Source organism: Carcharhinus amblyrhynchos, chromosome 16, assembly GCF_965287045.1.
Source record: "Carcharhinus amblyrhynchos chromosome 16, sCarAmb.v2.hapA, whole genome shotgun sequence".
In the NCBI taxonomy this organism is placed as follows: Eukaryota; Metazoa; Chordata; class Chondrichthyes; order Carcharhiniformes; family Carcharhinidae; genus Carcharhinus; species Carcharhinus amblyrhynchos.
In genome coordinates this window covers 30,595,927-30,623,022 of record NC_137339.1, presented here as the reverse complement: position 1 = coordinate 30,623,022, position 27,096 = coordinate 30,595,927, and the positions used below count along the sequence as shown (strand labels likewise).

At 43.4% G+C, this 27,096-nt stretch overlaps 1 protein-coding gene across 1 annotated transcript; it reads right to left on the bottom strand.

Moving 5' to 3' along the window:
- Window positions 1–3,909: 3,909 nt before the first annotated feature.
- ttpal (tocopherol (alpha) transfer protein-like) lies at window positions 3,910–26,169 on the bottom strand. Its single transcript, XM_080204428.1, has 5 exons — window positions 26,082–26,169; window positions 21,140–21,617; window positions 17,974–18,167; window positions 7,916–8,026; window positions 3,910–5,978 (listed from the first exon to the last, which is right to left on the bottom strand). Exons 2-5 carry the CDS (start codon window positions 21,609–21,611, stop codon window positions 5,700–5,702), a joined length of 1,056 nt encoding a protein of 351 aa, XP_080060554.1. The 5' UTR covers window positions 21,612–21,617; window positions 26,082–26,169; the 3' UTR covers window positions 3,910–5,699.
- Window positions 26,170–27,096: the final 927 nt, after the last annotated feature.

Below are 27,096 nucleotides of genomic sequence, written 5' to 3'. Positions count from 1 at the left end.
TTGAGCATCGCTGGACTTGTATGTGCAAATTGCTCAAAAAGGTTCAATGGTCATATGGATACTGTGATTAAAAGAGGATGCCCAATGGTAAACCAAGCCACAAGCTATGACAAAATGCAATGCGCTATGTGTTCAAAGAAAAACCTAGTATTTCACTATGATCAAAAAGGTTGTTAAACTAACTGGTAAACAGAATATGAGGTGAGGCAGGGTTTTTTTTGTTTTAGAACTATAGAATCCCTGCAGTGCAGAAGGAATCTATTCAGCTCATTGAGTCTGCAGGGACTCTCCGAAACAGAGTCTTACCCAACCCCCACCTCTCCCCCCCCAATTCCTCTTGAATCTACCAGGGCAAATCCTTCTAACCTACATATGTTTGGACACTAGGGGGTGATTTTGTGTGGCCAATCCACCTAATATGCATGTTTTTGAACTGCGGGAGGAAGCCGGAGCATTCAGAGGTAACGCATGCTGACACAAGGAGAACATGTAAACTCCACACAATCAGTTACCCAAAGCCGGAATTGAACCCAAGTCCCTGGCGCGGTGAGGCAGCAGGACTAACCCCTGGATTGCTTGGCATCCAGTTTAGAAGGCAGGCTGTGAAAGCTGGAGGATCAACAGGAGGCTCTCCAGCATGGAAGGAACTGCAGTCTGCCGTTGCAGGTCCCTCCCATCCTGAGGTGTTCTCTCAGCAACCTTACCATACTTGAAATTAAAAATGGCTATGGCTGCTGGAGCACCATTATAGAGCTGAAATTCCTCAATAAGACAGCCTGTAGCCAATTCAATATGGCAACTGCAAGGAAGAAGCCTCAAAGTGATTCTGGAGCACCGGTTCCTGGTCTGCTGCCAAGAGGTTGCCTCAAGGCATCTATCAGGCTTCCAACGCCATAGGGGCTGGAAAATTCTATCCAGCCCCATTCAATGGCCTTTTTAATTGTCAACACACTACCCATTGCATGCAGATGGTCATCACATCTCATCTCATCCAGCCTTCAGGGGAATGGCAAGACACTGGGACTGTGGCAGGAAGTAGCAACAACCCAGAACTATGGGACATAGTTTGAGGATAAAGGGTAAACCCTTTTAGGACTGAAGAGAAATTTCTTCACCCCAGAGAGTGGTGAATCTGTAGAATTCACTACCACAGAACATAATTCTGGCCAAAACGTTGTATGATTTTAAGAAGGAATTAAATCTTGCTCTTGGGGTGAAAGGGATCAAGGGACGGTGGGGGGGAAGGTGAAATCGGGATCTTGAATGTGATGATCAGCCATAATCAAAATGAATGGCAGAGCAGGCTCAAAGGGCCACATGGCCTCTATTCAATGTTTCTACATTGGCCGATGCAGGAAAATTAGGGTGGTGAATCTCTGGAATTCTCTGCCCGTTGAAGTGGTGGAGGCTGCCTCGCTAAATATTTTTAAGACGCGGGTTGATGGGTTTTTGATAAGAGGGGATTAAGGGTTATGGGGAGAGGGCGGGAATGTGGAACTGAGACACGACAGATCAGCCATGATCTTATTGAATGGCGGGGCAGGCTCGAAGGGCTAGATGGCCTACTCCTGCTCCTATTTCTTATGTTCTTATGTATTACCCATTTACCTCTTTCCGCTCTCAGCATCAGGACAAACCCCTGCCTGTGGTGAACCAAATTTTGGTAATGGAGCTATGGGAAGGTTCAGACACTCATGCAGAGGCAGGTATGACCTGGAATCTTGCTTGTGCCATTAGGAGAGAGATCCCATTTGTAAAGCAGTCCCAAATTTAAAAAGCGTCCCTCTTGCAAGTGAACAGTTTATTCTGGCTTGCAGAATACTGCTATTGTCAATGAGCCAGTTACATGAGGATCAATAAAGTCAGTTTCTGACCTGCTATTTGGCTGTATTTTAGGTTTTATTTTGGTATTAAAAATTGGGTGGAAATCTAGAGTCTTAAAAAAACCAAGGTAAATTCAAAATGTATGTATTGTTCTCTGTTGGGAGAGGGAGGGATGGTGGCAATAATAAGGCCTCTGGTGAGTTTAAATAATTAAATCAAGTATGATTTGACTAATGTGAGTAATCTCACAGGAGGTGAAATGGTACAACAGCATCCAACCATTTGGAGCTGTGGTTTAGAATCAGTAAGCAAACGTACAGAAACTACCTGCTCTTGTCCTTTAGACCAGACCTGGAATTACCACAGACATATTGCTGCTAGGAGCAAGAGCTGTACAATAATCTGCTGTCCTCCTCCTGGTAAAGCCACCATATCATTGCTCAAATACTTACTTAATTTCCTATGAACATACAGGTAAGTTGATAGTTGCCACGAATCTGGAACTCAGAAACTAGATGGATTTGGCTGCTATACACGTCACAGTAGTGACTTGTATAGCATCACAGAATATCTACAGTGCAGAAAAAGGCCACTCATCCATACAGCCTGCATTGACAGCAACCCCACGTACTTACCCACTAATTCTGACACTAAGCAGCAATTGAGCATGGCCAATCAACCTAACCAGCACATCTTTGAAATGTGGGAGGAAACCAGGGCACCCAGAGGAAACCCACGCCGACACAGAGAGAAGGTGAAAACTCAACACAGACAGTGACCCGAAGCTGGAATTGAACTTGGGTCCCTGGTGCTGTGAGGCAGCAGGACTAACTACTGTGTCACATACTGTCTTTATAGAATACAATCACAGAATCCCTACAGCGGAGAAGGAGGCCAATCGGTCCATCGAGCTTGCACCGACACCAACTCTACCCAGGCACTATCCCCATAATCCCATCTATTTACCATGTTAATCCCGCTGACACTAAGGGCCAATTTTAGCATGGCCAATCCACCTAACCTGCACATTATCAGACTTGGGGGGAAAATGGGAGCACCCGGAGGAAACCCACACAGACATGGGGAGAATGTGCAAATTTCACAGAGACAATCACCCAAGTCCAGAATTGAACCCAGGTCCCTGGTGCTGTGAGACAACAGTGCTAACCACTGTACCAACGTGCCACCTCCACGTAAACCTTTCTCTTCTCCCTTCCCAAACAAATACAAAAGCACATTATTTGACAAGTGAAATCTTCCACCGAGCCTCAATGATATACACAGTGGAAATACGCCAGATAACACTAACATCTGAGTGGGCGATTGTGACACTCAAAATTAAGGTCTTGCAGTTTGTTCCTGCTTTTCTAATGAGAGTAACTTCTCAGTGCAGCACAAAGAAATGACATTTAATTCATGTCTCTCGCAGCAATTGAGAAACAGCAACATATTTCAGGACGTTTCCACAAAATCCTCCAAACAGGAGAAACTTTGCACTTTCCAATGCTGTGTACAATACTGAAAAATAGCTGAATGAAGATAAGTTAAATCCAAGTCTGACAATTCCACAATTTTGTTGACCGTTTTGCAGCTGTTTTTCTCATAAGTTTACAATGTTGACAATATTAATACAACTGGTGCCTGTATGTCAATTCCTTACAAGTGGTACACATGAGGTATTTATGTCGCTGCACTAACCAGTTATGGTGTTACACATGTCATCATGCGTTACCATGTTGATCCTGTTCTTTCTCTTCATCAAATGCTGCTCTTTAAACAAAGGGGAGAGCAGGATTGTACAAAAAATGGCAGTGTCAGATTCTGTCTGAAAAAAGGTGTGATTCTCTCCAGAAACATAGCCAGGTTTTCGCACTATATCTTCTGACACTCTGTCTGAAACAAATCTGGGGGGGCATCTTTTATGTGTCACTCTGACAGGTCAGGATCTGATACAGCCAGTGAGGCTGGCTCCATAATAGATCCCCCCCACCACCATAGCCATGTAGGATCCCTCCACAAGCCTCAAAGCTCCCCCGCCCCCCCCAACCATGGAGCTCCCCCGACCATGGAAGTATATCAGGGAGTGCTCTCCCTCCTCCACGCGTTTTGTGTGCAGTGCACACCTTTCTCTCCATCAGACATAAGGGGAACTTGCCCTCCCCCCAGTGGAGGAGGGTAATCCCCTGGCACTGCCCTCTCTGTGACCCCTGGCACTGCCAGGGTACAATGCCCAACCTTGGCCCTCAACCCCTCTCTAGGCCTTCATGCACCCCTGCTTCCCAGGTGTGATCCTCGCAACTGGTCTTTGTTTTCAAAAAACAGTAGAGAATCACGCTGGCGTGACGTTACGCCAGTGAGGGGGGAGGTGAGGGAAACATTCCACAGGGGCCAGACAATATGGCATTGAGCCTTCTTATAATATTTAAATCTACGCAAATCAGGGCTACACCCTCTCTGGGTGTGAATCAGATTGTGTCGCCGGGGCCATGGGGCAGATGTCGCCAGCACCACTTCTGTTAAGGCCCTCACAAGATTTAGCCATTGGGTCTGCTAAATTTTGCCCATTTAAACTCGTTATCCTGCCATACTTCAGTGCATATACACTGATAAAGGAGCTGAGTGTATCATTATATTCGAACTTGTTCTTGTTATGTAACATTTGCAGTAACATACAGACTGAGCACTGCCTGTGTTTTCTTTGGGTTAATAAATAGCAAATTATTTCTGCAATATGTTTTTGAAAACACAGGGCAAAATTAAAGTACTTCCGTTACACTATTGTATAAATGAATAGAGATACGTACAACTTTATTTTTTAAAAATCTGTCACTCCTTATTAACCCAATTCATGTACAAAAAAGTATACTGCCTGTATTATATATTGCTAAAGCCTGGTGCTGCAATATTCAACCAGCTCTGGACACCTTCAGGCTTGGCTGGACAATACTGGACAGTAAAATCAAGATGAATGTGTGGAACCCTACCTTTTGTTATTGTATTAAACAATGCTGCACCAATTTCTTAAATACGGGGGGTTTTTTTGCATTATTTCATCTTCAGATCAGTTTATTAAAAAAGCAGGTGCAGGAAGGATTACACACTGCTGAATTTTTTAGTCTAATCCAATCCTGAAAGACTTTAATGAAATAAAACCTATTGGGTTATTGCAGTCGGAGAATAATAAGTTTTTTTTCAATTAGACTCTGCATTAACCTTTGTATGCTGTTTGCCTTACACACCAGATGGTCAACTGTTAATAAATACTGTTCTTTTCCTCATATCTTTGAGGCCCACAGCTACATTACAGTATCAAATTGCGCAGTTACTGAGCTAATGCTTTGAAGTCCAACATTTGCTTGGACTCTGTTATTGTGTAATACTTAGCAGTCGCAGATAGTGACCACTGCAGATACTGGACGATGAAATTATGCAACTATATTTCCAATATTCGACAGACTTAAGTTGAGACTATCTTTTTTCAGTTAAAAATCTGGCCTCAATCTCCATAAAGTTGAGAAATATGTAGCTTCCAACCAAATGTTCCTGTTTGAGATGTTAATAATGCAAGTAACATGACATCAGACAGATCAAAACGGCTCAAATCTGTGCATTTTTGACGATCTAACAACTGAGATTTTGTATAAACTAGTTAATAAAAATTTTGACTGCCACCATTTTTAAAATTGCTGCCATAGATCAAAATTATAATTGCGCTGATAAATTCGATAAATAAGAAAGTACAAGTCAGACATTTCTGACAATATTATTTCAGACATTGAAGAGACTGTAAAGTACTTAAGTGACCGCACCATAATTTTGAATAAACACCCCAGCACCAAAATAAAATTCTTCAGAAGTGTCAAACAAGAATCTTATTAATAACAGTAGTACAGTGGTGACCTCACTCCTCTAAAGGAATCGTCACATTGCTGGCCTGACTGATCATTTGCCCCCACTGCATACTGCGCGTGTGAACTTTCCAGCGGTGAATGCGTCTGACAAAATTCTGCTACAAATTCATCCTCAAAGGCCAGCAAAGATTCAGCCCAGTCCGTCGTGTTGAGTTTTCCCATTGTGCCTCCATACTCTTGAGGAAGGGTATTCGGCGGAATATCCTTGTGAAGTGAGCTTAGATCGGAACCATGAAGAACAAACTAAAACATAAAAAAAAGGGTGAAAAGACATTCAGATCTTCAAATGCAAATGGAAATTCCTGGAACATCAAAGGTGAGGCAGCCAGCCAGAATAATCTCCCACAAAAATGTGTGGCAGCCTGAAATATACCACCAATATGAACACCACCTTTTAAAATGATGGGACTTCCTCTGCTGAGTATACTCTTTTGCTTATTTAATCACCCGGAGGAGATTTCTGCCTTCAGTTTCTGCATAATTGGCCCATTCAAAACAAAACTTGCTTAGTGAACAGGCAAACCAAGAAATTACTCAAGTTACTGTAAACAAGAATTAAATAGTGCAGTGGAATCAGCTCAAATGAAAAAGCTATAACTTGTTTGCTCTATGACCATTTTACTTTTCCCATTTTCAGCATTCAGGCAGGCCTAGACCTAAACAGGGACTGGAGCAAGTGGCCTGGGCAGACTGGAGCTCTATAGCCCTAGCTCATACTCTAGTCAATTCAATTCGTTTCAATGGTCTGGAAGTCTTTAGAAAATAAATGGAGCAGCAATACCTTCAATGAAACAGATGGTTTACTTTAGACAGTAAGTGGGATTCGCCTGTTGGCTGGTACTATGATAACCTAAGCTGTAACCTTCCAATCACTGACCTATTGACCAGGAATTCTCTTACTCTTCTGAAAGGAATAATTAATTGATGACAAGTGCTAAACCACGGAACGCTGGATATAAGATCCATGCTCATATCAACATTTCCATTTAACGAGGATGCAATGTGAGTCAGAATTTCTATCAGTGTACACGAGACACATCAAAGAAAATTCTGGAAAAATGGATGGAGGAGTTTATCTACACGACCCTCTGACACAAAGCAAATTTGATGTGCTACAGTTTACCTCCTTTGGACATGCTGTACTTGGTTGAAGTCATTAAGTTACATTTCAGCTTCATTTGAAGCAATTTTTAAAAGCGGCATCTCGGCCTTTTGGCTAAGATGAAAATGAGATCAAGCCTTGGAGGAGGTGCTCTGCCTACTCCAATCAGCTTGGATCATGTAGATCAAGCCCAGGACAGGAGGTGAGAACTCTGTTTTGTCACCTTGGATTGGGAATGTCTCAACTTGTTGAGACTCTGAATTGGACTGGATTTGATTGAATTGAAGCAAAAAAAAACTGGAAATGAAAATGAACACAATTACTGTTTTAAAATTTCAGCACTTGATATGCATGTCCTCTGCCTTCCCTCACTTCCAAGCAGTTTAGAAGTACAACATAGATAGAATCCAGTGGAAAAGTGTATGGCAACATTACCTGTCTTTCCATTATCCAAATATCAGGAAATCTACTGAAAGATGACAAATTTGGATCTAGAGGCATCTTGATTTACAAAATGCCAGAAATGTGTTTCAAAATTCAGTATGTAACATTCACAGTAATGTACTACACTGAATAGCTAATGAATTTAAAATGTAATATGGACAATTTTAAATTTTTTATTTATTAGTGTCACAAGTAGGCTTGCATTAACATTGCAATGAAGTTCCTGTGAAAATCTAGTCGCCACACTCTGGCGCCTGTTCAGATACACTGAGCGAGAATTTAGCATAGCCAATGCACCTAATCAATATGCCTTTCAGACTGTGGGAGGAAACCGGTGTAACTGGAGGAAACCCACCCAGACACAGGGAGAACGTACAGATTCTGCACAGACAGTGACTCAAGCTGGGAATCAAAACCAGGTCCCTGGTGCTATGAGGCAGCTGTGCTAACCAAAGTGCCATGGTGGGAGCAAAAGTCTCAAAGACTTATAATAGGTAGCAGTATATCTGAAGCCTCTGTGTGAAAGAAGCACTCAACCTTCAAAAAGCTTTACACATAACAGTTCTACATTCTTATATTGAGGGGTGTGTTAAATTGAATGACTATACACAAGAAATGGATCTAAAGTACATACCCTTTCTGTCATCTTCTCCTTTAGAAAAGGTTTAATGATAGCAAAAATACCCTTAAAAATAATGGGCTCATTGATGACATTGACTGTTTTTATTCTCATCGGAAATCCATCCTGTGAAGAGAATTAATTGATGAAATAGGGTAAGTACCGGAATTGCATGAAGCTGATATTGGGCCTGATTTTACCATTTTCATTCTAAGTGTTGAATCTGGATGTGATTCAGATCCGACTTAGAAATCTGCTTTCAGGCACTCCCATATGCACTCAGCCTGAAAAAAAAAATTGCGGGTCTGAATCGTGCTGCGGACAGGGCTTAGTGCGGCCGAAATGATCGGAGCTCTGAACTGCGCATGGGCAGTTCGAAAAGAAATTTGAAAAAGCGCGCCCGTGTCAGATTGCTTCCAGGCCGGAGAAAGCGGCCCAGGAGCGATGGCCCCCATAGACATCACTGACCCCCCCTTATCAACCGCTGCCCCCTGCTACCCAGACCCATCGCAACTCCCTGTCCCCTTCCCATCCCCCACCGATCGCCTGCAGAGTGGCAGCGGACCGCTGCCCCCCCTTCCAGCCCACCAGAGATCCATCTGCTCTCCACCACCAGTGAGCGATCGGGCCTCCCTCACCAGAGATACATCTTACTTGGCCCCCCCCTCCCCCAAACCCCCGGAGAACGATCTGGCCTCACTCACCACCCCCACACCCCACCCAGAGGAACATCTGACCCACCTCCTCCTCCCTCTCCATCAGACAACAATCAGCCCCCTGTCCCCCACAACTAGACAACGATTGGTCCTCCCCGTCCCCCCCTCCACCAGACAATGATTGGCCCTCCCTGCAACCCCCTCACCAGAGAACAATCGCCCCACCCCTCCCTCCCCTACCAGACAACGATCGGGCTTCCCTCGCTCTTCCCCTCCCCACCAGAGATGCATCTGACCCGTCTCCAGACAACGATCTCCCCTCCCTCCCCCCAACCACAGAATGATTTGACCCACCTCCCTCCAACCCCCTCCCCACACTGATCTGAGTCAGGGAGCCGTTGGAAGCTCTGAACTCGCCTCCTTAGCAGCTGGGGCGCCCGATTCGGACTTTTATTCAGCAGGTTCATTTCGGCGAATGCAGTGATAAAGGGGGAAATGCTGATAAACTTGGGTGGGCTGTTGATTAATTCAAATGAAATGCATGCAAGTACGTTGAAATCGCCGTTGCGCCTGTTTCGGGTGAGAAGCGGATTGTGGCCGTTCCTGGGTTTCGGCAAAGTGGCCATCTGCGCGGATGCGGGTGTGGATCGCGTTAGTGGCCTCACACCCGACTTTACCACATTTTCGTATTCGAAAACAGGCGAAATGCAACAGTAAAATCAGGCCCATTATGTACAATATTGGGGAAATTAAAGTAATTTCTCCTGTAGTGATTCAAAAATCACATTCAGCATTGTTTGATAGGAACGGTTGGACAAAAGGTACTGCACACGCAACCTAAAAATATCCTAAAGCACCAGATGACCTTCCACGGAGCTCAGACTCTACAAATATAAACATTTTACATTTAAATATACATTTGTATTTTCCATCTGCATTTTCTGAATGTTAATGCTCAGCTGCCGTGTTGCTCATCTACTAAAATGAATAAGACATATTAGATACAAATTTATTTTAAAGAAAAAAATTTTATAGCCAGAGGAAAATCAGTGTCATTTATGATTGTAATGTTATTATTGTTCAGTTATATAAAGATCAGGGGTTAACGAAAAGCAGTTAATTCAAATCAATAACAGATGAAGATTTTGTAATCGTCATGTTCCTACTGAACAATTGCAGTATTCAATGCCAATGAGATGCGGTTTCCATGGAAATGATTGCTCAGTGATTATCGGGAATGAAAAAAAAATCTATAAACTGGAACCTGGTACATGTTCTCCTCTGCCTGGTTTGCTTTGATTCACACTGGGCCAAAGTTCTGTTATTCAAACACAGATTAAAGAGATGGCAACAAATTTTCCACACAGTGAAATGAACAGACTATTCAGATTCTCACTGTGGGTCAATTAATTTACTATAAAGCATCTCCAACACGCAAAACTTGAAACGATTAGCTTCAGCCAACAGCACCACTATAAAGCAATGTCATAAACTGGAAAAGTCACTCTATTATAGATGATTACTCAAATGGGCCATGTTTAAGTTACTTACTGAAAAGTGTTACAATTTTCTTGAGAGGACTATAAACCAAAATAACTAAATGTACCTAAACGAGCCCCAAATAAAGAAATTATCAATAAGATTGCACTTTTTTGTAACTTACTTTTACTCAAATCAGAACAGGCAAATGTTCAAACAGAAAGATAGATTTCACTTTCAATAGGTGACAACAACAAAGATACATCTTACACAACCACAGGCATCCACGTTACTCTCTGCAGACATGCGCAGTTCCAAAGTTCTTTAACTTGGCCTCTCTTACATTGGGTCACTCACTTTCTCACTCAATTCATTTGGTCCTCAAGTCATATTCATTGCCAGCCACATTCCAACCAAGTCCCCGGAGATGGTCGTCATCCAAACAGCACACATGCAGAACCTCCTTAGCTAGGTTCACAGCAGCCTTGATTACACAGAATTCCCAGGGGCCCTTTTATCCCAACACACTAATAAACCCCATTAAACTATCAGTTTGGGTCTGCAAAATTGAAACAGCAACACTACAATTGTACAATTGAATCCCTGTTCAAAACCTGCCTTCAGCTTTGAGTCCTGTTTAATAGTATTACAGACACAGACAGCTCTTTGTAAATGTGCCTTCCCTGTTCTCCCCACTGCTGCAGCTCTTCTTTGTGTCTGACCACAGGGCTTTTGTATGTCGTCAGGTAACAAAGCTAGATTTAAGTGACCTATATTTGTATTGTTAAATATCAGAAATAAAGAATGGATTTATTTGAGTTTAATTTAGCGGTTTTGTGTAGAAAATCCTAGTTAGATTCATGCTAGACAAAGGTGTTTGCATGTATGGGGAGGCGGGGTAGATTTTAGTTCAAACTGTGCTTCTATTGCGTTGAGAAAGCATTTACAATGAGAAAAGTAAACACAAACTTAGGGAAAGAATGAGATGTTGCTTAGCAATAAGAACATAAGAACATAAGAAATAGAAGCAGGAGTAGGCCATCTAGCCCTTCGAGCCTGCCCCGCCATTCAATAAGATCATGGCTGATCTGTCGTGGCTCAGTTCCACATTCCCGCCCTCTCCCCATAACCCTCAATCCCCTCTCTTATCAAAAACCCATCAACCCGCGTCTTAAAAATATTTAGCGAGGTAGCCTCCACCACTTCAACGGGCAGAGAATTCCAGAGATTCACCACCCTTTGAGTGAAGAAGTTCCTCCTCAACTCCGTTCCAAACCGCCCCCCCTTTATCTTGAGGCTGTGCCCCCTAGTCCTACTATCCTTTCTGAGCGGGAAGAGTCTCTCCATCTCTATCCTATCCATCCCATTCATCATCTTATACGTCTCAATGAGATCTCCCCTCATTCTTCTAAACTCTAACGAGTACAAGCCTAGTTTATTCAGCCTCTCCTCATAGCTCAACCCCCTCAACTCCGGCATCAGCCTAGTAAACCTCCTCTGCACTCCCTCCAAGCCCAAAATATCCTTGCGTAAGTACGGCGCCCAAAACTGCACACAGTACTCCAGCTGTGGCCTCACCAATGCCCTATATAGCCGCAGCAAGACCTCCCTACTTTTATATTCAATCCCCCTCGCTATGAAGGCCAGCATCCCATTCGCCTTCCTGACCACCTGCTGCACCTGCAAGCTGGGTTTTTGCGACTCATGCACAAGGACCCCGAGGTCCCTCTGCACCGTCGCCTGCTGCAGTTTTTCGCCAAGTAAGTAATAATCCTTCCTACCATTATTCCTACCAAAGTGGACCACCTCGCACTTGCCAACATTAAATTCCATTTGCCATTTCCTGGCCCATTCGCCCAGCCTATCTAGATCCTTCTGCAGACTCTTCACACCCTCCGCACAATTTGCCGTTCCACCAATATTGGTGTCATCAGCAAATTTCGACACCATACACTCGGTTCCCGCCTCCAGATCATCTATATAAATGGTAAATAGCTGAGGCCCCAGCACCGACCCCTGGGGCACTCCACTAGTCACCAACCGCCAATCCGAATAGCACCCATTGACCCCCACTCTCTGCCTCCTATTTGACAACCAATCCTCTATCCACGCTAACACCCTACCCCCAACTCCATGTCCCCTGACCTTCTGCAATAACCTCTTGTGAGGTACCTTGTCAAACGCCTTCTGAAAATCAAGAAAGACCACATCCACCGGCTCTCCTCTATCCACCGCCCTAGACACATCCTCATAGAACTCCAGTAAATTTGTCAGACACGACTTCCCTTTAACGAAACCGTGCTGCGTCTGCTCTATCAAGCAATTCCCCTCAAGATGCCTCGCTATTTCCTCCTTGATGACGGATTCTAACAATAAGGGACTGCTTTTTGAGTTTTAGTGATTAACTGGGTCCAGGCAATTGGAGATAGGAAGCTAGAGAAGGAACAACTCTAAGCTCTGCAAGAAGCAAGAAAGCTATGCAGTGAGTAATATGTGCATAAGCATGCACCAGAGAAGCTAATGAACAATTAATTTTAGAAACCAGGAAATGGAAAAGAAGCTCCAGGAATATTGAAGTGAAAAGGGACAAAGAGAAACTGCCACTGGAATAAGGTACTGTCCATTGAAGTTAAAATCAGACCTGGGAAGAGAAGTGCTGATGAGGTTGGTTATGGAAAAGCCACATATCTGTGGCAATCATGAGGTTTATGTCCTTATTTTCAGTTTTTAAAACACGCTCTGGTGAAGACTCAGTATTTGAGTTTTGTGCAGAAGTTTGGATGTATATGTTGCAATTCAAGACAAAAGAATACTGAGAGAAGCTTGGAAAACCTGGAAGTGGATCATTGCTAAAACAGCTGAGAAAAAGCCTAATTTGAAAAGGTAGTTGGAAAACCTGGAGGTGGATCTTTGACAAAAACAGTTGATGAAAAGCATCGGTTGAAAGACAACTTTGAAGCGTGTCACTTTGAGAGCGGAGTTTGGAAACACTTGTGACAATCATCTGGCCGGGGGGGGGGCGGACGGGTGCAGATTGATTGAGTGGAATCTGCCACTTGGGGGGTTTCTGACCACAGTTAACCTGTTGGGTTACAGGGGCTGAAGGTGGAATTTACCAGCTGTGCTCGCCCCACGGCCAGAAATTCCTGCCTGAGGTCAATGGACCTTAGCATGGTCAGCCAAATTTTCTGTCCCGCCCGCTACGATTCCCAGGGGTTGGATGGGAAAATGTGTGTTTATTGAGAACATTATAGTATAAGTTATATTGTATAACCTGCGTAATGCTTGAAATTTGGGTACGTTTGTGAAGGTAAAGGAGAGTGAAGGCATATTGTATTATGGTCAAACTTTTCATGTTTAATAAATACTCTGTTGTAAAAGCTAATTGACGTTCCTGTGACTCTGTTTCCGTGTTTTCTAAACAAAAATAAAATGTTACAGACTTCTGAGCGTTCCATTCTGGGACCCTTCCGTCCAGTAGTAAAACTACCTGGGATGGTAACAATGGTAACTTCTTTCCTGTAGACACTGTTTCCACATCAAATGTTGACAGGTCACATGAGCCAGTATGTCTTGATATTCATGAAAATTATAATTGATCACTTTACAATTGATGCAAACTCTTAAAAATCTTTTTCAAACGATTCCAGATTTGACAATTCCAAAGAAATTACAAATCTTCCTTAGTTCGGGGTCAAAGGTCATCGTTACAGGTGATTATAGTTTGCATTTAATAGCACATTTAAGGGGGACTGTTAAATTTGTATGTTGCAAAACATCAGTTTTTAAAGCTGTGTTAAGCTATTAATTGCGTCAGAAGCTATTAGGAGCATGATGTAAAAAATACTGCAGCTAGAATGGCAACAAGAGGGCATGTGCATGGTGTGGGCAGTACGCAATAATGTGGGCTACCTGGGTCTGCAGCAAATCTATGAAGAATATATGAAATCTCTGATTTCTACCCAGGCTTTGTTGCCTAGGTAAAACTGTGCAGAGTTCAAGGACTGATGAATTATATTCTGCACATTTAAATAACAGGAGTTAGTCACTCTAGCGTTTGTTAGCTAAGGTTCAGCAATAAAGCAGAGGGAAGAGATTGAGTAACTAGACACAGGAAGAAGAAGGAGGAATGTGAAAGACCAGCATAACAAATTCCTGACATTCCTCACTTGTCTAGTAGTTACACTGTGCTTGATATTAAAACAAACGGACTTGCATTTATGTATTGCTTTTCACAACGAGACATCTCAAAGCTAATGAAATACTTCTGAAATGCAGTCATGCAAGAAATGTGGCAACTAATTTGTGTACAGCTCGCTCCCACAAACAGCAAAATGATGACGACAAGATCATTTTTTTTAGATATTGATCGAGGAACAAATACCGGCCAGGACATGGAGGATACCTTCTTTTTAAAATAGTGCCACGGTGTCTTTTATATCTTACTGAGAAGGCAGATGAGGCCTTAGATTAATGTCCCATCTGAAAGATGGCACCGCCAACAGTGCAGCACTCCCTCAGTGCATCACACTGGAGTATCAGCCTTGATTTTTGTGCTCAAGCCCTGGAGTGACACAGGTGAGTGACACTAAGATGTGTACAAATACTGACAGAAGGGAAGATAATCAGGAGCAGCACCTCACCTCAGCATCATGGAGCAAAGGGTTGTCTATGAAAAGTGAGCAACAGGCATGTACTGTTTCATAGAACCCCTACAGTGCAGAAGGAGGCCATTTGGCCCATCAAATCTGTACTGACCACAATCCACCCAGGCCCTATTTTCCTAACCCCACATATTTACCCTACTAGCCCCCCCGACATTATGGAGCAACTTACTATGGCCAATCAACCTAACCCGCACATCTTTGGACTGTGGCAGGAAACTGGAGCACCCGGAGGAAATCCACGAGGAGAAATGTGCAAACTCTACACGGACAGTCACCCGAGGCTGGAATTGAACACAGGTCGTGAGGCAGCAGTGCTAACCACTGTGCCACCATGCCACTGTGGTAAATAGACAAACAGCTTCAGACCTTTGGGCTGGACTTTACTGTAGGGTGTTACTGCTCCCCCTCATCCCCATAAAGTCAGTTTGAAACCATCAACTTCCCCCCAGCAACAGCCAGGTAAGTGTGGGACTTCCGTCCCTCACTGTCAATGGGCGACTCAGGACCCTGCAAACAGTGCGGAGACTGCTGCGTCTGGAGATGAGCTGAGTGAAAGGCCTGTTCTGGTGCACCAGTTTGTCAAAGCCAATTAAATAAAAGCAAGAAAACAGTCCTCCAGCCCTAACTCTTCATACTGCTTTACCTCCCATGCAGTCGATTACACACTCCCCATGCCCCACCCCGTCAGCCCAATAAAACAGCCAAGGCCCCTCATATCCTCCATGCTGACCTATGTCCCTCTGCCCACTCCCGTGGGCCTTGATAGCTGCCATACCAACTTAGTGCCAAAGATGGGGAGAAGGGGAAGTATTTTTTGCTTAATTTCAAAAGCTAAAGTGACCAGCGTGAACTGGGTCCTGTTACTACAAAGCAAACTAACAGGAAATATCCATCAAGCTTATTTCTTATTGTCCAATGAGAGATTATCAAACCATGAGATGACCAAAAAGGCTATCCTGAGCGCATGAGTAGGTACCAGAAGTATACTGCCAATAATTTAAAATTCTGTAAAAATGGTCTGAACAAACTTACACAAAGTTCAAAAAGGTTAAGAAACTTCCTTTTGACTGGTGGTCAAGTGCTTAAGATAGAGTTCACCCAAATGAAAGAATAAGGAAACTCAAAAAATCAGACAGGCAAGTCAAAGCGGGCTTAAGAGAAAAGGGCAGGAATGAAAATATATCCCCAACTTTTAAAAGAAGGGACCAGGATGGAAAACTGATAGGAACCTGCCCAGTGTGCTTTCAATGTGAAAGCCTGGCTATCTAAGAAAGAATTGTTGACATGCCAGAAAACCAACCAGGAATATAGCAGACAAGACAGCGTTGATGGCCTTGAAGGTCATAAGCCTTTGTTCAAATGTGGCCAAAAACAAGAATACCTACCAGGAATTTGTATTTAAAGGGAATCCTGGGTTTTTCTCAAAAGCCAAAGAAGGAGAACAACATTCTCCAAAAATTAGTTGTTTGCAAACTCTACATGTGGCAGGAGTTGGCGATTTTCTGTCTGAGTCTGCATAGAGGTCCCTTCTATTAAAATAGACCTGCAAGGCCAGCTTGTTACAGGACTTGTACTTGGGTGTGATCACACTTGAGTGTGATCCCAAGCTTGCCCTGCAGGAGGTGGAATTTTTATTAGGGGAATGACTTAGCCAGTTGGAAGGTAATACCCACAAAGCATTCAGGACAGTCCGTGGAGACAGGAGGATTGAGGAGAATGAGCCATATCCTGCGCGGAGGGCCGAGGAAGTTTCAAGAGGCCGTAAAGATTGAAGAGATTATAGGAAAACAACAGAGCTAGGTTAGAGCCTGTGGAGTATAACTATACCAGGTTAAAGCCTGCAAGATTTAAGGAAGCAAGAATAGAGCCTGTGGAGGTTAAAGTGGCCAAAATAAGGAGAGGAAAACCAAGATGCTGGAATAGGAGCAACAGAAATTGAAGGAAAAGCAACTTGAATATGGTTTACAGAGACCTTCCTTCAACATTTAAATAGGGACCAAGGAAGTTGGCAAACAGATAATCAGAATGTAAGGGTGATGCCTCACTTATCAAAGAACCCCAGACAAATGCAACAACTGGGCGTCCACCTGAGGACAGTTGAGGCCCAGAGGAAATGGGACAGATTTGAGAAAAAGCCACTCCCGAGGTAAAAGAAGAAGTGAAGGTAACACACCTTGAGAAAAATGCTATAACTATAATAAATCTCTTTCTTTGTTAAACTCAAGCAAACGTGTCCAATTGATTCTTTTATGATCACAGTGATGCATTTTGGTAGATTGAACGGGGGCAGGACTTACTCAAGTAATGGTAGGGCATTGGGGAGAGTTACAGAACAAAGAATCTCCTTGATAAAGGAGTCACAGGTGGACAGAGTGTGAAGAAGGCTTCAGCATGCTTGGTTTCATTGGTCAGAACACTGAATGCAGGAGTCTTGTTGAAGTTGTACAAGACATTGGTAAGGCCACACTTTGGAATACTGTGTACAGTTCTGGTCACCCTATTATAGAAAGGATATTATTAAACTAGACAGAGTGCAGAAAAGATTTACTAGGATGCTAACAGGACTTGATGGTTTGGGTAATAAGGAGAGGCTGGATAGACTGGGGCCTTTTTTCTCTGGAGCATAGGAGGCTGAGGGATGATCTTATAGAGATCTATAAATTAATGAGGGGCATAAATCAGCTAGACAGTCAATTCTTTTTTCAAAGGTAGGGGAGTCTAAAACTAGAGGGCATAGGTTTTAAGAGGAGAGGGGAAAGATACAAAAGTGTCCGGGGGACAATTTTTTCACACAAACGGTGGTGAGTGTCTGGAACAAGCTGCCAGAGATAGTAGTAGTGGCAGGTACAATTTTGTCTTTTAAAAAGCATTTAGACAGTTACATCGGTAAGATGGGTATAGAGGGATATGGGCCAAATGCGAGCAAGTGGGACTAGCTTCGAGGTTTAATAAAAAGGGCGGCATGGACAAGTTGGGTCAAAGGGCCTGTTTCCATGCTGTAAACCTCTACGACTCTTTGACAGTGTATAAAACAGTTAAATACTCATTAATTTGGCAAGTCTATTCTTTTCAACAAAACCTATTGCGTTCAAACAATGAAAGGGAAAAGAGGGGGGCCACTGGACCCCTCCTCACCTGAGAAAAGAGGAGCAATATGAAATCCATGAATGGGGTGCATCAGGGTCCATGGCAGCTCTGCCTAATGCTGGAAAAGAAACGCCCCGAAAACAACTTACATTATACTTCATATCATGTCATACTGCATATTTACCTGAAGAATTCCAATGACCTTTTTGGCCATGAATGGACCAAGCTGTGCCGCTTGGGCAAGAGTAACGCCACTGTAGTCTGCAAGGATGACAATTCCATTCACCTGATTCTCCTCTGCCCGAACAAGCTTCTCTAATGTTATGTAAATGGCACGAATGTTTTCTGTGATAGGATAATCGCCAATCTTCCACTTCCCTAGAATATAAGTTACATGTTTAAGTGACTTTGTAAAGCACAATAACTCACACTTAAAATACAATGCTCCTTTGGTTAGCCTATACACAATTCGGGAAACCTAAGGCCATGAATATTTCCTTCATAATCCACGTGGAAAGACAGTATCGAAGAAAATGCCTAAAAAAGCTGCCCTTGTTAAATCCTGATCTTAAATGCCGTTAAACAGTAAATTCATAAATCTCCAGCACAATGACCAGTAACTATTCATTTGAATTCAAATAATGATGACTTTTTCCAGGTTTTGTACTTCGATGTAATGCCTGTGAGTAAAATCTCAGGAGCAAATCATCAGTTCTTAAAGTGTGTTACAAAAGGTTTAATGAGATGTATATAAAGTATGGATATAAAGCAAATACAATGTTCTCCACATGCTATTTCACTGTGGACGGTTCTTGCATGTCACCTTGTCTGCTGGCACCTCCTCAATTCAAAATTACTACACATCCCAATTAGATGATTATTGTTAGTTTCATCAATAAAGCTAACATCTTCTTAGTTTTATTAGTGAAACTGGAAGCATCTTCACTGGTGTATGGGAGTTTCCTGATAGGCCCCAGTTTAATTCCAGGTGTAGGGTAAATACTTTGTTATATTTTTCAGTCAAAGATTGGAGACTGTGCACAATGGAAAATGCAAATAATAACAGAGGACCAGATGTGAGCTAAAATCAAGGACTGGGCGGCACAGTGGCACAGTTTTTAGCACTGCTGCCTCATAGTGCCACAGTCCCAGGCTTGATTTCCGGCTTGGGTCATTGTGTGGAGGTTGCACATTCTCCCTGTGTCTGGGTGGGTTTCCTTCGGGTACTCCGGTTTCCTCCCACGATCCAAAGATTGGCAGGTTAGGTTGATTGGTCATGCTAAATTGACCCTAGTGTCAGAGGGACTAGCTGGGTAAATGCATGGGGTTTTGGGGATAGGGCCTGGGTGGGATTGTGGTCAGTGCAGTCTTGATGGGCAGAATGGCCTCCTTCAGCACTATCGGATTCTATGAAGTAGAACAGCAAAAAGGCCAGAAATAAATACTGTAGTGCAGACAATAAATTGAGGAAACAAAGAAGGTATCGGGAATTATGTTTCTTTGTACAATATTTTTTACAAGTTGCTTACACACATATGAACTTACGAATTAGGAGCAGGAGTAGGCCATTCGGCTCCTCAACCATTCAATAAGATCATGGCTGATCTGATTGTGGCCTCAACTCCACTTTCCTTCTTATCCTCTATACCCTTTGATTTCCTTGTCAATCAAGAATCTGTCTAACTCAGTCTTTACAATATTCAATGACTCAGACTCCACCACGCTCTGGGGAAGAGAGTTTCACAGTCTCACCATTTTAAATAGGAGACTCCTTATTATTTAACTGTGTCCCCTTTTTCTAATCCTTCCCACAAGGGGAAACACCCTTTCAGTATCCACACTTTCAAGTCCCCTCTGGATCTTCTTCAGAAAGATTGCCCCCTCATTCTTTTGAACTCTAATGGATATAGGCACAGATTATTCAACATTTCCTCAAATGATAACTCCTTCATCCCAGGAGTTAAGTCAAGTGAAGGTTCTTTCAACTGCTTCCAATGCAATTATATCCTTTCTTAAATCAGGAAACCAAATGTATACAGAGTACTCTAGATGTGGTCTCATCAATACCCTCTATAATGGTAGCAAAACATCCCTACTTTTATATTCAATTCCCCTTGTAACGAACAATAACATTCCACTAAATATTCATTCCTAACCACCTGCTGGACCTGTATATTAATGCTTTGTGATTCATGTACCAGGACAAACAGATCCCTCTGTACCTCATCTTTCCCCATTTAAATAATATGCTGCTTTCTTATTTTTCCTGCCAAAATTGACAAATTCACATTTTACTCCATCTGCCAACTTTTTTCCGTCTCTTAACCTGTCTACATCCCCATCACAACTTACTTTCCTACCCATCTTTGTGTCGGCGCAAATTTAGCAACTGTGCATTTGATACTGACGCCTTAGTCATTAATATAGACTGTAAATAGAATAGAATCTCTACAGTGCAGAAGGAGGCCATTCGAGTCAGCCACAATCCAGCCAGACCCTATTCCCATAACCTTACTTATTTATCTTTCAAACCCCTTGACACTAAGGGGCAATTTAGCATGGCCAATCAACGTAACCCACCCATCTTGGACAGTGCGGGAGGAAACCGGATCAGCCAGAAGAAACCCACGCAGTCATGGGGAGAATGTGCAAACTCCACATAGGCAATACTGACCCAAGTGGGGAATCAAACCCAGATCCCTGGTGCTGCGAGGCAGCAGTGCTAACCACTGTTCCGACGTGTTTGTTGTGTTTACTGTTCCTGAGGGAACTTCTTCAATAAAACATTTGGTTCTTTAATTCTAAAGTGGTTAAGGCACTTCAGTTGTCAGTAATGCTGTAACAGTAACAGATGTAACAGTGATCCTATTACACCTGTCCATGGAAATTACTACCTTAGAAAGAGTCAAATGTTAGGAAGAGGCACACAACCCTCCCACAATAAAGATGACAGAATCCTCCTCTGCTTTTAATTATTGTTTTCAAGTAAAGAGTAAACAGGAAAGACAACGTGGAATTATATCAGCTAATTGTCAGCAATAGTATTACATAGCTTAGGATTCTGCCACCAACCAATGCCCTCCAAAGCATACTGCTGATCTGTGATTAATAATCCTATAAATTTAATTATGTACAAGCTTCATCAGCTGGTAAGCGTCAATAAGCATTATTCTGGTTTAGCACAAAGATCTTTTATTTATAGGACTGGAATCATGCAATCCACTCCAATCCAAATAGCTTTGTAGAAATCCTGCCATTGCTGGATATTTTAATACATTTTTAGATTGAAGAATGACATGGTTGATTTTAAGTTGTCTCAAATAGACTTTTGCTCAATTCTGTTCATTTACCTGGTCGAATTACCAAAACACACCGACCGAATGGATCAGGATAAGGCAGGACAGTAAGAAATCCAGAGTCTAGCACATGTTTTATTGCAGATGGTCTCAAATTTGTAAACACCTCTGGCCAAGTCCTCTGGCTGGCGTGATAATTCACTAACAGCTTCAACGCCCTGTCGTAATCAAACTTGCGAGCTCTGAGAAAACGTAACAAAAAGGCATCATCCAGGCGGGTTTTTAGATTTGGCGCTTCCTTCAGTATCATGTCTCTCAGGGCCTGCACATCGCGGAGCCTCCATTCTGGCTTCTCCTGAAGCTCCTCTTGCGCCTTCGCAATCAGTTGTGGACTCAAGCTGCACACATACGGCTGCGCTTTGGGGAAGGTTTGTACTTGAAGCTCTATTGGGATTGAAGAGGCATCGCCATCGCAGGGGGCATTCTCTTCTGCCATCAGTGACTTGTGAGATTCTGTTTCCATCATAAAATGCTAAAGGGAAGTAACACACATTCAGAATAGTTACGTTTGTGATATCCAGTGCCCCACTGAAGCAGCACAATGTAGAAATTAACAAAAGTAAATTTCACACCAGTTCCCATTTTTGTGGAATAATAATTACATTTTGTATAATTATTTCAATTTCTTTCAAGGTTTTCTGAACTCGTTTTCATGGTTATTGCAATGACTTCAATCAGGCCACTGAGGCTGGCCTATTGAAATACGAATTCCCTGATTAAGGATCCAATTGATGGGCCAGTCAGGGAGTCTTTGCCTTGTCCTGAACCGGGAGTATCAGCTCCTCTGACATTCCCTGGAGGTAGACTGCTGACTGCTATCACTCTGTGTGATGCTGTTAGAGTTGTAAATAAAGGAGTTTTAGTGAAGGGACTTCTGCCTCTGCAGACTTATTACAGGTGTATTAGCTTGCAAAGCCTAAATTGATTTTTTTTGTTTGTCAAATGGATGCAACAGGACTTAACTTAGAGACCTGTGTCTAGGATTTTCACTTAATTGATTTCAAGAATAAATTAGATATAGCTCTTAGGGCTAAAGGGATCAAAGGATAATGGGGAGAAGGGGGGGGAATCAGGATATTGAATTTGATAATCAGCCATGATCAAAATGAATAGTGCAGCAGGCTCGAAGGGCCGAATAGCCTACTCCTCCTTCTAGTTTCTATGTGTAACAATGCTCCTCCATTAATACTGGCACCCAGGCTCAAATGCATGACTTCTGGCTCCAGTGTAGTCCTTAAGGCTTAACTGGATGCCCTAAATGTTATTTATTGGAGCTGGGGGGCACCAGGCACACTGGCTTCCTCACTGACCCCATGTACAGTGGCTCACAGATTTTTTTTCGCAGACTTGTCAGCTGAGATTTTTAGTTTTCAGACACCTGATCCCACTGCAGTGGCCTCTACACAGGATCTGTGGCTCTGTGCACAGGTAAAGCAGTGGGGTGACTCTTCATCCATCTTGACTGAAAAGACTTCAATGAGGAACGTAGATCGCAAGCCAGAAAGTAAAACCAAGAAATGCAAATTACGTTTAAATCATTGGACATAAAGAGAAATAAAGATTGGGGCATACAAATAGGATTAAAGTAGACAAATGAGAAAAACTGAAAAAAATAACACAACATTAATTTACTTCTGAATGAATGAGCCTCCATGCTTGTAAAATTAATTTTCCATTTCAAACATATTCAGTAGTAATCATAATTTATTATGCCGTTAAAAACACACTGAATGCTGAGTGCAACAGCTCTAATTTCTTCAGCAATTTTACTGTGACACTTTTGGGTATTTATTGGGGAGGCAGTGGTGTGGTGGTATTGTCACTGGACTAGTAATCCAGGATAAGATCTGGGGACCTGGGTTCAAATCCCAACTCGGAAATGATGAAATTTGAATTCAATAAAATATCTGAAATTAAAAGGTGATCATACAATTGTTATGATACTAATGTCCTTGAGGGAAGGAAATCTACCATTCTTACCTGGTCTGGCCTACATATGAGTCTGGATCCACAGCAATGTGGTTGATTCTCAAATGCCCTCTAAAATTGAGGGCCGTTAGGGATGGGCAATAAATGCTGGCCTACCCAGCAATCAGCAGAAGCAGGGAGCTGAAGAAACTACATCCCAAAAATGAACAGCCAGCTCTGAATTCTCAGTTCCAATATCCAACAAACTGGCTGCCAAGAATGATAGAAACTCAACTTCCAATGGAAACATTTTTTTTTGCTTTCTGTCCTCCTAAAGATAACCTTTTTTCTGAAGTTTACACATACCGATCACTCTATGACATCTTCTCCAACCGGCAGTTTGTTATTTAAACAAGGCAGTGAGGTTCAGCAAGCCATAGGGAGCTGCAAGAGTAATCCAGTTCTCATCCAGTGCCCACACTTGCATTAATAAACAAGGATCCCTTGGAGAGCTCAATCCTCTTAAAGATATAAGCACTGAAGCCAATTTCAGTGCCCCTTTTACCATTTAAACTGGGCTCAGTAAATCCAACAAACTACAAAGCAAGAAATTACAAAGGGTTGTGAAAGAAACCCAGTCCATCACGTAAACCAGCCTCCCTTCCATTGACTCTACCTACATTTCCTGCTGCCTCGGCAAAGCCGTGAGCATAATTAAAGACCCCACGCACCCTGTACATATTCTCTTCCACCTTTTTTGGTTGGGAAAAAGATACATTATCATTTATTTCCAAAAATCACCTTAAAACCCTTCTGTTCTGCCATTTTTGTTCCCCTCCATAACCTACTTTATTGTTCACTTTTTGCCCATTTGTTGTTTGACTGTAAGATTTGTACTTATATAGTGCTTTTCAGAACTCAGGACATCCCAACCTGTGTTATAATGAGATGTTTTTGAGGTATAGTCACAGGTGTAATATATGAGAAATGCAGCAGCCAAAATGTGCACAACAAACTCCCACAAACAGCAATGACCACATAATCTACGCATAGAATCACTACAGTGCAGAAGGACGCCATTTGGCCCATCATGCCTGCACCTTCTCTCCGACAGAGCTACTTACCCAGGCCCACCCCCCAACCCGCCTCATTCCTGTAACCCCACATATTTACCCAACTAATCCCCTTAACCTACACATCTCAGGACACTAAGGGGTAATTTAGCACAATTTAGCCAATCCACTTAACCTGCACATCTTTGGATTGTGGGAGAACACCGAAGCACCCAGAGCAAATCCATCAGACACGGGGAGAATATGCAGAGTCCACACAATCACCCAAGGCTGAAATTGAACCCACACCCCTGGCAGTGCTAACCACTGTGCCACCGTGCTGCCCAACCGCTGTTGATTGAGGGATGACTATTGATCTGGACACTGGGGATAACTCCCCTGTTCCTCAAACAATGACAAGACAGAGTACAGGAATGAGGTACAGAATCTGGTGAACTTGTGCAACAACAATAATCTCTCCCTCAATATCAACAAAACAAAGGAGATAGTCATCGACTTCAGGAAGTGTAGTGGAGAACATGCTCCTGTCTACATCAATGGTGACGAAGTGGAAATGGTCGTGAGCTTCAAGTTTTTAGGTGTCTAGATCACCAACAACCTGGCCTGATTTTCCCATGCCGACACTATAGTGAAGAAAGCCCATCAATGCCTTTACTTTCTCAGAGACAAGGGAAATTTGGCATGTCAGCTACGACTCTTACCAACTTTTACAGATGTGCCATAGAAAGCATTCTTTCTAGTTGTACCACAGCTTGGTACGGCTCCTGCTCTGTCCAAGACTGCAAGGAACTACAAAAAGTCATGAATGTAGCCCAAGCCATTGCACAAACCAGCCTCTCATCCATTGAAACTGTCTACACTTCCTGCTGCTTTGGCAAAGTAGCCAGCATAATTAAGGATGTCACGCACCCCGGACATTCTCTCTTCCACCTTCTTCCATTGGGAAAAACATACAAAAGTCTCAGGTCACGTACCAACTGACTCAAGAACAGCTTCTTCCCTGTTGCCATCAGACCTTTGAACGGAGCTACCTTGCATTAAGTTGATCTTTCTCTACACCCTAGCTATGACTGTACCACTACATTCTGCACCTTCTCCCTTCCTTCTCTAAGAATGCTGTGCTTTGTCTGTGTAAAGCTTAAGAAACAATACTTTTAACTGCATACTAATACATGTGACAATAATACATCAAATCAAATCAAGACAGCGAGCAGACAAGGCATTGGTTTACTGTCTCATCCGAAAGACAGTGCTCACTAAGTACTTCAAGCTGGACTGTCAGCCCTTTTTTTGGGGATTGGGGGTAAAAGCCACCTTCCTCCTGTACCAAAGAAATGACATACAAGTGCAAATTGTTAGGACATTTGTGTTCCTACATCATTAAGGGCGATAGGGAGGGCGCTCAATTAGAACAAAACTTGATTGACCTATAGAATGGGCAGCACTTGAGGATCTGTGTTGGGCTTCACCTGAGACTTTGCATCAAGGGCCTCTTGACATCCCTGCCAGGTAGCCTTTGGAAAGATGAAGTGGTTACATTAGGGGAGGGTGGTGGGGGGGGGGGGAGAGGGTGCCCCAGAAAGGCAAGTTATCAGACTGAGAGGGGGTCGGCAATTTCCCAATTAATGGGTACATTGCATACAAGAACCAGGCCACAAGCAGGAAGTGAGTTGGGACAACACTGCACCGGTGGTGCTGCAGTGCAGGAAGCCAGTGCGCTGAACAATAAAAACAAACAAGCACAGTCATCTGAATGGCAGCATTCAGTCCTGCTGGTTTGATTCGGTGCTGGGGGGGGGTGGGGGGGTGGGGAGAATGATGAATGAATGAGGGGCGATAACAACGTAACAAAAGGTGCCCTGCGTAGCTGGGGTGGGGGGGGCTCAGTCTGTCTTTTACAGTGGCGGCGGCTTGCGGAAGGGGAAATCGCTACAACAGGCGCCCGCGTCACTAACCTGCCCGGTCCGCAGTGCCGGGGAGCTGGCTGGCGGTGGGAGGGCGGGAGATGCTGAAGGTCAGGAGGTGTCCCCTAGGAGCGGGGGTTGGATTGGGTTGGGTTGGGGGGGAGAGGGGGGTGCGGTGTAGGAAAAGGCTCGGAAGACCAGGGAGGAGGGGGTGCACTGTGTCGCTTCACCTCCAGCCGCAGTTCCGCGGACACCGGCGCCGCCAACAGCTCATCCAGAGCAGCAGGCAGTGGGGCAGGACAGAGACTACATGAAGCAGCCCAGATTGAGAAAGCAACTCACCCTGTGGGCGTCAAACCCTCAGCATACAAACCTAATAATGAGGGCGTGAGGACGTAAAATGAAAAAGTCCAGACAGCACTGCCACTGACTTTTGTCCTCTCTGGAAATACTGGGGACGAGCTTTTATTATTTGCAACCCCGTTGAAATAGGAGAATCTGGGCTTTTTAGAGTAAGGTGCGTCAAAGGGTTACATTCTAAAGCAAAACCCAACAGTTACCCCTAAATTGCATCCCATCCATAGATACATTTGCTCTTGCAGCTTTAAGGTGGAGTATGAGGGTGGCACAGTGGGTAACACTGTTGCCTCACAACGCCAGGGATCTAGGTTCAATTCCAGCCTCAGGTGACTGTGTGGAGTTCTCATGTCTGCGTGGGTTTCCTCTGGGTGCTCTGGTCTCCCCTCACCATCCAACGATGTGTGGGTTAGGTTGGCTGGTCGTGCTAAATTGCCACTTGGTGTCTTGGGGTGGGGGAAACCAGTTTGGTAAATAAGTGGGGTTATGCGATAGCGTCTGGGTGAGATTGTTTTTGGTCCAGCTCAATAGGCCAAATGGCCTCCTCCTGCATTTGTAGGGATTCTATGTTAATACATGACAAATATTTTCACAAGTGTGACGGCCAGGAAGGTGCTGACCGGTAAGGTGTGAACACCAAGTTGGCAAGGAGCTACAAGGGACTTGCATGTTTATTAGTGCATGAATCACAAAAGCTAGCAAGCAGAGC

What these genes read in the sequence shown, in the direction of transcription:
- ttpal (XM_080204428.1), bottom strand. Translation starts at nt 21,611, where the DNA reads ATGATGGAAACAGAATCTCACAAGTCACTGATGGCAGAAGAGAATGCC. An exon ending in TGTTTTGGTAATTCGACCAG is followed by an intron (nt 18,168 to 21,139) that starts GTAAATGAACAG and finishes CTTATATTCTAG; the next exon opens with GGAAGTGGAAGATTGGCGAT. An exon ending in AGGAGAAGATGACAGAAAGG is followed by an intron (nt 5,979 to 7,915) that starts GTATGTACTTTA and finishes TTTATGTTTTAG; the next exon opens with TTTGTTCTTCATGGTTCCGA.